This window comes from Colossoma macropomum, unplaced genomic scaffold, assembly GCF_904425465.1.
Source record: "Colossoma macropomum unplaced genomic scaffold, Colossoma_macropomum, whole genome shotgun sequence".
NCBI lineage: Eukaryota > Metazoa > Chordata > Actinopteri > Characiformes > Serrasalmidae > Colossoma > Colossoma macropomum.
In genome coordinates, this window is record NW_023494794.1 from 29784725 (window position 1) to 29796248 (window position 11524).

The following is an 11524-nucleotide window of genomic DNA, read 5'->3' on the forward strand; positions in this document are numbered from 1 at the left end:
AGATAAGAATATAAGTCTCCAGCCCCTCAGTTTAAACAAAAACGGGTTCTTGCTTCATCAGTACACTCGGTGCTCCATGCGATCAGCGATCAGAGTCAAATATTACTAATTAACAGCAGTTTTTCGTGCTGTGGCGCAGTGATACATGATTCAGTTGTGATGCGGTCGTAGCTGTGCATAAATGGCAGGTTTTACAACGGCTTCAAACTCGGCTCAGCCAATCAGATTTTAGGACCGGAACTATCCGTTTTATAATTGACATCTAAACATAAAGTCCATCAACATAAAGAAGATGGTTTAACCCAGTATTTACAGATTAACGCTGTATTACAATCATAAATAAATATGTTTATGCATAAAAATGAACAGATTTAGTTGACTAGAACCGTAAATTGTATGTACTTAAAAAAATTACTATTATAAATTATAACTAACTCTAATCTCAACTGTTCAGTCTCAGTGAGTCTCTCTTTCCCTTTATTCCAGCTTCCATTCTTTTCAGGAGACTCACTTTCAGCTCCTCAAAGAATCTGCAGACACACCTCCAAAGTTCAGTCTTAGAAGCTGGTTGATCATTTTCTGAAGTAATTAAACATGCAGTGATGTTGAGGTCTGGACTCTGGGGTGGTCAGTCCATTGTTCCTTACTTTTTAAATTGGCCATACATTTTTTTATAGTATGTTTAGCCACTTTTTTTCAAATATTTTATTCAATATTCCATAAACGTGAATAAACAGTCTGAATGCTGCATTTAAAACTGTTATTTATTCTCAAATCAACACAGTTTTAGTCATCAGAAAATATTAAGCATCTTTCCAAACATCCTAAAATGCGCTTAAACATTCAGATTCCTCTAACTGTGCGTTAAAAAATGTAAAATCCCATTTCTAAACGTTACAACTTACTGGTTCTCTGGTAAAACACTTTGTTCTGGTAGAAAGCTGGGGCTCAGCTGCTGTGCGACAGTGTTAGAGAGGCAGAATACAGTGCAGCTGTTCTAGCTGCCTTAGTGCACCATATTCTTCATTTTTAAAAGTCTGCGGATGGTGAAACGTTCTGTTTATGCAACGTTTGGTCACCAAAACACAAACAAAACAGCTAAAAATAACAAAGAGCAAGAAATGTCCTTCAAAAATACAAAAATCAGATCATCATAAAGGAGAAACATTATTTAGGCCACAAATCGAGTACGCAGCACAGACTGTACTTCATCAGTCGCTACGCCACTCGCGTGAATAAAAATTCAGTCTATATTTTTATCAGCATGTTCCACCCGGCTGCACAGAACATCTGTCAGAATCAGTGTTTACTGTTAATATTAACAGTACAATATTAAATATTAATATTATTACAGTTTATTACACTGTGTGGGGTGAAATGCAGCTAACGCTTTCTTTTACAGTCCCTTACGTTCTAGATAATAACCAGGCAAGTGTGAGGTACAAATTATTTTGGGTGTCATGATGGTAAGTTGCAAGACAGTCTGACTAAATTGTGCTGAAGTGCCAACAGGTTCTAGATATTAACTGAGTAAGTATGTGGGGTTTTGGGTAACCTGGTGTTAAGTTCCCAGACCGTTTAACTAAAGTTTACTGAAATCCTCAACAGGTTCTAGATATTAACTGGGTAAGTATGAGGTACAAACTCCAAAGTACTAGGTAATTATTTTGGGTAACCTGATGTTAAGTTCCCCGACAACTCTATTACAGTGAAATGCCCAACAGGTTCTAGATATTTACTGTGTAGGTATGTGGTAAAATTTCCAAAAGTACTAGATAATTATTTTGTGTAACCCGATAGAAGTTCCAAGATAGTTTAAATTTTACTGAGATGCTCAACAAGTTCTAGATATTAGCCAAGTAAGTGTGAGGTACAAACTCCAAAGTACTAAATGATTATTTTGGGTAACCTGATGTTAAGTTTCCAGACAGTTTAACTAAAGCTTACTGGAATGGTTCTTCAGACTGATGGAGAATGTGTTGTATGTGGTTCTACATAGAAACATTCTGAAAATGGTTCTGTATAGCCCCTAAAAGGGTTCTGCTATTGTTACAAGCTTGACATCATCACAATAGCAGAACCCTTTTTTGCTGCTATACAGAACCATATACAACACATTCTCCATCAATCTGAAGAACCATTTCACCATGCAAAGAACCTTTAAGCATGCAAATGGTTCTTTGAATGTTCAGAGATCTACACAGAACCATTGTCATCACCTTACAGAAACATCTTTTTAAGAGTGTACTCTGGAGTACTTCTTACTTCCCTGGTTAATATCTAGAACATAGGGGACTGTAAAGGAAAGTGTTAGTGAAATGTAGTGTTTCACACAGTTTAATACGCTGAGATGAACATAAGACATGCGTGGAGTGGAACGTGCTCAGCAAAGAGCACAACTGGAGTTAAAATGGCACCATAGAACATCCTGGGTTGGTTCTGCTTAGAACAAAGCTAAATAAACGTACTAATACTGATCTAACTGATGATATGCTGGAGTATTAACAGAACTCGTGTGCAGAACGGAAACAAGGCGGTCAGTCACCGCACTGGAGAAACGTCTAAAACAATAATAAATAAAACCGAAAGTAGAACGGAGTGATTTCCACAGCACAGGTGAAACAGAGGGAGTTACTTTGGGGCTCTAGATAGGAAACAGCAGCTGGAGTTAACATGAGAGATTCAACGTAGGATTTAACGAAGGATTTAACACTGGATTTAACGTTAACTGTCAAACTGTGACATCATGAGTTTACGACTGGCCTCGTATCCCAGGAAGAGCGCTCCGTTAGCCGGGAACGTTCGGATCATAGTGGGAGTGAGTCCGGAATACAGAGCTCTGACGCCTACAGAGAGAGAAAGAACAGCAACATAACGTAGATCATCATATGAACATTATAGAGCTTTTTAAATGAAACAATAGAAGCCATATCACCCCCTACACTTCCTGTAGTGTATTACAGTCTGTCAAAATGACTGTGTGGATCATATGAACACAGTTGTCTTACCTTCCGTCCTGAAGATGTGCATGAAGGTCTTGAAGAAGCCGGCCTGTCTGCCCGTCATGGACATCACCTGGATCCTGGACTTCACACAGTCCATCGGGTAGACCACCAACCATAAACACGCACCACCTAAACCACCACTAAACACAATGGGGGCCACGCCTAAAGAAAACAAATACACAAACAGACATAAACAGTGTGTCTAAAATCGTTCTTTATTGAAAGGACGACTTAAGAACATTCAGTTCAATGATCCACTCTGCATTTTATAAAGGTACCTATATCATCTTTACTGCAGCGCAGGTGGTCGGCGAAGAACGTGCGGCAGAGCTCGTACGCCCCGAAAAAGCAGAAATATCCGGGCACTTCGCGGGCTATGGTGGTGGTCAGACCCTGGAAAAACCCTGTAGGACCCTCATTCTGGGCGATCGACTTTACAACAGACCACACAGAGCTAAAAGAGAGAGAGAGAGAGAGAGAGAGAGAGAGAAATCAGTCAATACAACAGTATTCACAGTAGCAGCAGTTCTTCTTTTAAAGTTACAGATATTTGCAAAATTCTGATTGACACGTCTCTCAGCCAATCACAGACGTCTCTAAGCACTACTTAAACAATGGTCAGACGCTGATAGCGGCAGACAAGCAATAAAACAATATTGATTTTATGAATCACAGAAGGTATTTTTGATCTGCAAACTGACTGGTTAAATTAAAAGTTATAAAGTATTTAATCACCAAGACGCAGAGATCAAGTGTGGTTTAGTATTATTGCTTTGACTGTGATTCATGTATATATACAGTATATATAGTGAAGATACGTGGCAGAGTGGTGTGACAGTGTGAACAGGAAAAACACTGAATCTGACAGTTTCAGTTCTGATCTGGTTCTCTTTCATACAGAGTCACTGTAAACGGGTGAAAACAGTCCTAAACGCAGGTAAACGCAGGTGAATGCAGGTAAATGTGACGTACTTCTGGGCGGTGGCGATCCGGCCGGACGCTGCCATCTCGTGCATGGCCTGCAGTCTGCATTTCACCAGCTCAGTGGGGCAGAGAACCAAAGAGGAGAACACAGAGGCCACAGAACCCGCACACGCCTTCTGCATATCACTAGAGAGAGAGAGAAAGAGAGAGAGAGAGAGAGAGAGAGAGAGAGAGAATTTAACTTTTTAATTCAAAGATAGTTTTCTTATTTTATTTTGCTTTAGTAACAACAAACAAAATGTAGCGTCAACGTTTCATAGAGAGAGATACAGACAGAGAGAGAGCGAGAGAGAGATTCAGAGAGAGCGAGAGATTCAGAGAGAGAGAGCGAGATACAGAGAGAGAGATTTAGAGAGAGAGAGAGAGAGATACAGAGAGAGAGATTCAGAGAGAGATACAGAGAGAGCGAGATACAGAGAGAGAGAGAGAGAGAGATTCAGAGAGAGAGACACAGACAGAGCGAGAGATACAGAGAGAGAGCAAGAGAGACAGATTCAGAGAGAGAGAGACACACAGACAGAGAGAGAGATACAGACAGAGAGCAAGAGAGACAGATTCAGAGAGAGAGAGATTCAGAGAGAGAGAGACACAGACAGAGAGAGAGCAAGAGAGACAGATTCAGAGAGAGAGAGAGATACAGAGAGCGAGAGAGATTCTGAGAGAGATATACAGACAGAGAGAGAGAGATGCAGACAGAGAGAGAGATAGAGAGAGATTCAGAGAGAGAGAGATACAAACAGAGAGATACAGACAGAGAAAGATACAAACAGACAGAGAGAGAGAGAGATACAAACAAACAGAGAGAGAGAGAGATACAAACAGAGAGAAAGATACAAACAGACAGAGAGAGAGAGATACAGACAGACTGTGTGGAGCTGTTCAGTATCTCTAACAGACTTGATTATGTGGTTTCTGCCTCTGACCTGAGGGCTGCCCCTTTCTCCAGGCTGCAGGTGAAGCGCACCACCTCCTGGCAGAAGCCGTAGCTCATGAAGAGGACGGAGTTCTCAGCGACGTTGGCCATGAGGGCGGGGCTGGTGCCCTGGTAGAGCCCCTTCAGCCCCACCTGCCTGTAGATGGACAGGAAGCAGTGCAGGAAGCCGCGGTAAAGCCCCGGGAACGTCTGCATCTTCACCTTTGCCGTGTCCAGCGGCTGACCGCTGAAGACACACGCTGCACCACCTACGGCAGAAGAAAGAGGGCGCTAACGAATCAATTTCTCTGATCAAAACAGTATTATTCTGTTATACTACATTACCTTTAACACAGCTCAGGTGTGTAATATTTTAATTTTTTCATATTTAATTACTGACGACATCAGGGTTTATCATTATTACTACCTATTATAAAACAGATACAGTTCCAGTGCTAAAATTTGATTGGCTGAGCCTCATTCAAAGCCATAAAATGGACAGATTCATCCATGCTCCGCCCACAAATGTGAATAATAATGAGAAACTGTAGAACAGACTCAGTTTATATCACAATACCTACATTTAGAGTCAGTTATTCATTCAGCCTAATGAGAAACTGTAGAACAGACTCGGTTTATATCACAATACCTACATTTAGAGTCAGTTATTCATTCAGCCTAATGAGAAACTGTAGAACAGACTCGGTTTATATCACAATACCTACATTTAGAGTCAGTTATTCATTCAGCCTAATGAGAAACTGTAGAACAGACTCAGTTTATATCACAATGCCTACATTTAGAGTCGGTTATTCATTCAGCCTAATGAGAAACTGTAGAACAGACTCGGTTTATATCATAATATAACCACCAAAAAGGGTTCTTCTATTGTTACAAGCTTGACATCATAAACGATAGAACCGCAACACATTCTCCTTCAATCTGAAGAACACTCTGAAGATGCAAAGAACCCTTTAATCATGAAAAGGGTTCTTTGAGTGTTCATGGTTTAACAAAGAACCATTTTCTTTGCTAAAGAACCCATTGGAGAACCGGGTTCTTGTGTAGGGTACATTTATACAGTGTGTTTATACGGTCATAGGATGTGTATTTTACAACGTGGCTCAGCCAATCAGATTTAATTTAGAACCACTTTATAACACTAATAGTATTTGTAACCATGTAATAATGTAATTAGGTGTGTACTTACATTTAATAATGTCATGTAAATCCAACACATAAAACTACACTAACAACACTAGATTTCTAAGAGTTCTGCACTACTTAGCACCACCACTAATGATACTAAAGCACTTTAAACTCACAGTTCTCCACACTCTGTGCTGTTTTGCATGAAAGAAAAAGTCAGACCGGTCAGTATGACAGACAGATCAGTGTGAGAGTGCTCTGTAAAGGGGTGTGAAAGGTCAGAGAGCAGTGTAGTGTGTCTGGGTGCGTGTGGGGTGGGGGGGGGGCAAATGGCCCTGGGTCAGAAACCGCAGGAGTAAGCATCTTCACAAAAGCCCAGTGATCAGATAAGGCCTGGACACAATACTGAGCTTTGGCAATGCAAACAGAGCTGAAACTCAGCATGCCGGATCACTCAGGAACAGCCCATTCATATTAAACCACACTGTTAATGCTCTCACTGAGTCTCAGTGACAATACTATGTACTATATAGTGCACACTACATGGTACAGTGCTTTGTTTTCTTTCCTGATACCGATGTTGAAACTTTGAGTATCGTCCGATTCTGATCTGATATCTTTACAAACTACTGAAGCTTCAAAATGAGCTGTTTTTAACTGAAGTGCTTCACTTGAGATGAAACATTACAGAAAACTCAGCTAAACTCTTCAGCTACTGTGCGAAACTAGATGGTTTTGAAAATGAATATATTATAATTTTAGTGTAATATTTATCCAGCAGCTTGCTGTTCTTAGAGAGGAATTCCACCCTTTTTTAGAATTCCTGCATAATTAAGCTAAATTAAACTCATTCAGAGTGGTTTGGTGTGAAACGCTCCGTTCTAGAGAAACTTACCGAGCCTGAATTGTTCACAGTGGTGGTGATAGGAACCAGACGTCCACCTCTAAAAGCTCCCTCACAGAAAGTTCCTACATGAAATGGTTATGAATTCACTGCCTGATGACTGAGACACTGTTTTATGATAGTTTAGAGAACTTAAACTCCATTCATGGTGGAGGGATACATGCAGGGCACTGTGAGGCAAAATAGTCCCCAAAGAAAACTTATTATTTCAGATTTTCCACTATTTTCCATCATCAACATTCCATATAAACTCAGAAGACTCGTGTAGGTTCACTGGTGGTTCTGGATAGTAAATAAAATGGCTATATTTGTGTTGTAGCCATGGCGACCCCTGGTTCCTATCACCACCACTGTAAAGAGAGTCCCTACAATGAAATATTTCACATCAAACCGCATACATGTTATATATTTTTACATATTGCCATATCGCCTATTTGAGCAGGATATTCCTCTAATAAATGATCATCTTAAGTGCTTCAGCTCGTTGTAAAGCTTGATAGTTTTTAAAGATATCAGATCGGTATCAGCCGACATGCAAGGTTTCAGTATCGGTGTCAGTATTGGATCATGCCATATCGCCCACCTCTACACTGTATGATATTTATATGTATGTGATTGGGTGGGCAACATGACAAAAATATTATTTAACGATACTTCAAGGCATTTTCACAATTCACAATATGCATCACGATAATTTTTCTGAGATTTAATAAGTTAGAACAGACAAAATAGAACCTGTAGTGCCGCATATAAACAATACTATAATAATAATAATAATAATAATAAATGTGCAACTACAATAATTTTTATTTAGTGTTTTACAAACTGCACTGCACTAAATCCAACAGGTCTAATTCTGCTCACTTTATAATGAAACATGCCGTCAGTCAGTGTTCTTTAAGTGCTGATATCCACAATATCCTCAGAAAAGCTTACTGACATAATTTACCATGATAACAATTAAATGTCCTCATGTTGCCCACCCTTAGCTTGTAATACGTTCTGCCTGGAGTACATTTTTCCTCTGAATGTTATTAGGATCCTCCTGAGGTTCTTAAGGAGCCGAAAGTATTCCAACAGCGCTGGGCAGTGAATTGGCCTCATAAGACTGACCTCACCAAAATAGTCCACACAGACAAGCAGGCTCTGTCCAGGGTGGTAGTTTAGAGGCGTTTGGCAGTTCTAGGCTGCAGTTTGAGCAGCTGGTGTTGGTACATAACAGTGAGCGTGTTTACACGCACTCAATCATCATAATCGGATCATAATCAAACTTCTGCAGTTATCAGATCATTCAAATGGTCACGTAAACAGCACACTCTGATTTCTTAGATAGGAGTAAGGTCTAGAAATCCGATAAGGAAATCTGATAAAGAGGCTGGATTTTAGCTCAGTAATCAGATTTCTCAGTACTGTAAACTCTTACTCTGATTTCTTTCAGATTTCTCAGTCTGAGCATGTGCGAAAACAGACGGTGGTACTGGAAATAAGCGAGAAACAGACTACATGCTTGACAAAATGAAGGATTTAAATATTAATCATCTTCTAAATTATGCATATTCATATTTTCAGGTAATGTGACGCAATGTTTTTAAAAAAAATCTGCTTATGAAGTTTGAGGTTTTTTTTTAGTTTATCTCGTCTTCTTCTGTGAGTTTATTGGCTGGTTGCAAAGCAGAAATCTGATTACTGTCTGACTCATGTAGACTGATTACTCAAGTGCATGTTAATGCATTGATTAGATTACAGACAAAATCTGAATTTTCTGCAGTTATCGGATTATTAAGTGCGTATAAACACACTCACTGAAGTTTAACAGCAGACTTACACGCAAGAAACACGTAATAGTGCCCTCAAACACATATAGGGAACTGTGTTGGTCAACGTGTACCGTTCCCCACACAGCAGTTTCAGTACATTATCTGGGTATTAAAAGTAGGCTACATCCTGCTGCCTTTCCCAGTGTGAACACTTTGCCCTAGAAGTGTCTAGTGCACTAATGAAGTACTCAATTTGAGACACAGCCAATATTTCAGTGTTGGAAGGTTCTTATAGGAGCATTAATCACACTGGAGAAAGACAGGTGCGGTCCAGTCGACCTCCGCCGATTACAGACGTACCTACGGCTCCAGCCGACAGGTCTATTATGGCCTGGACCACAGGGTGCGGTGCCATGGCAACGGGAGTATGGATTTCCCTCTGCGACTCCGGCTGCTTCTCTTTATCGGACCTCAGTCTAAAGGAGAATCTGAGAGAGAGTGAAACACAAAAGCATCAAGATTATTATTATGTATGACTATATATTGACATTTTTACCCTTCACAGCGCAGACAAAGTGCTATATTATACACTCTTGAAAAAGAAAGGTTCTTTAGTAAACAATCATTCTAGATAGAACCATGAACACTCAAAGAAAGTTCTTCAGATTGATGGAGTGTTGAGTAGGATTCTAATATAGAACCTGTTTGTAAATGCAATGTCAAACTTGTAACAGTACACTCTTTAAAAAGATGGTTTTTAAGGGTTCTTTAGTAAAGAAAATGGTTCTATATAGAACCATGAACACTTAAAAGAACCCTAAGCATGATCAAAGGGTTCTTTGCATCGTTTTCAGATGGAAAATGTGCATGAATGTGCAGATGGTTCTATATAGAACCTTTTTGAAAAGGGTTCTTCTATTGTTACATGCTCGACACCATAACAATAGAAGAACCCTTTTGGGTGCTACATAGTACCCTTTTTCAGAAAGGTCCTACATAGAACCATATACAGCACTTTTTCCATCAATCTGAAGAACGCTTTCATGATGCAAATCATGCAAGATGTTCTTTGAGTGGATCTTTATAGAACCATTTTCTTTACTAAAGAACTCCTGAAGAACCATCTTTTTTAATAGTGTAGAAAAACTATTTTTTCAAAAATGTACTAGAACCATACACAACACGTTCTCCACCAATCTGAAGAGCCATTTCACCAGTCAAAGAACCATTTTAGGTCCCTTATGTGTTCGTGGTTCTAAATAGAACCACTGTCTTTATTAAAGAACCCTTGAAGAACCTTTTTTTGAGAATATAGTGCAATGCATTATGCCAACAAGCCACCATCTGGTAAGGTTTTAAAGTCTGACCATAGAAGACCACGCTAGGCTGGTGACCACAGAGAGACAGATTCTCATTTTTCATTCATTCATTCTCTCTTTTTCTCTCTTTCTTCAAACAGTGACTGAGTTCAGAGTAAGAAAGTAAAGTTCATCACAAGGACACTCAGCATGAGGCTAAAGATCAGCTCTGCTCTTCTCTTTAACGTCTTATTAACTTCGACCGGGTGGATAAAGCTTCAGTTACACATTTACGTGTGTACCGTAATTATCTAGAACAGATAAATATATATTACTAACCATAAACCACACAACCGGCATAACCTCACATCTCCTGCTCAGCTCAGCTCAGTTAGCTACCGAGCTAAATACAGCACTACAGGGCAAGAAGACACCATAAAAAGTGACACTGAGGCGTTTATCAAACAGATATCGACGATCCTGTCAGTGTTAATCAGCTCCTCACTTCAGAGAAACTACTCAGGGTTTCAGCTGTAAACTGACCTCACTGTTGATCTTGAGCGGCTCCCATCGCTGCTATTCGGCTTTGATGTGGATTCTCTGCTGGAGCACGCTGTGTTTTTACCACCCATATTCCGGCAGGTCCCGCCCCTCCGGCGCTGCGATTGGCCAGTTTGCATTCACAAGCATTCCCTCGGTGTAGAACGCTGAAGCCCCGCCCCTCAAGCGCTGCGATTGAACGGTTTTGCATTCACAAGCATTCCGCCGGCCTAGAACGCTGAAGCCCCGCCCCTTGAGCCCTGCGATTGGACGGTTTTGCATTCTCAAGCATTCCGCCGGCCTAGAACGCTGAAGCCCCGCCCCTCAAGCGCTGCGATTGGACGGTTTTGCATTCACAAGCATTCCGCCGGTCTAGAGCGCTAAAGCCCCGCCCCTCCGGCGCTACGATTGGCTAACAGTTCCCATCTGAACTGATCACTCTCATGCCCTACGCCCTGCTCCCTATGCCCTCCACAGGGAAAATGGTTACGGACTGTAAAGGTAGAAAACTAGTAGTATTTCACTTAATAATAAAGGATCAGGTATATATTTTAAGATATACGTAAGTATGTATCAGATACTGGACACATATGCATAATATATAGATCATACATACATGTCTGATGGCCTACATGGTTGAATACATCCCAGTACAGTTATAATTATTACCATGTTATATTATTTAAATGTGACAGGGAACAAAACTGTTATTGATTTCATGTTTGAGTGATTTTATTGTATAGCTAACACTGTGCACGTATTTTGAGTTGAATTATTTAGCTGTTATACTAATTTTCTCTTCATTAGGACGTATATGGAAGAAATAAAGAAGATGCATAAAAACTTTGTTATATAATGTGAAGCTGGCAAATATGAGTAATATATGCCATCCATATGTGAATAATGTTTTCTATTATATATTTTTTAAACAGATGTGTTAGCATATGAAATATATGTCCCATATTTGAAAAAGG

The 11524-nt window shown here is 40.0% G+C and overlaps 1 protein-coding gene across 1 annotated transcript; it reads right to left on the reverse strand.

Annotated features, from left to right (window-relative positions):
• Positions 1 to 2205: 2205 nt before the first annotated feature.
• On the reverse strand, positions 2206 to 10653 carry slc25a15b (solute carrier family 25 member 15b). Its single transcript, XM_036580817.1, has 7 exons — positions 10554 to 10653; positions 9073 to 9200; positions 4913 to 5171; positions 3978 to 4115; positions 3284 to 3459; positions 3009 to 3167; positions 2206 to 2846 (listed from the first exon to the last, which is right to left on the reverse strand). Exons 1-7 carry the CDS (start codon positions 10640 to 10642, stop codon positions 2725 to 2727), a joined length of 1071 nt encoding a protein of 356 aa, XP_036436710.1. The 5' UTR covers positions 10643 to 10653; the 3' UTR covers positions 2206 to 2724.
• Between the last annotated feature and the right edge of the window lie 871 nt (positions 10654 to 11524).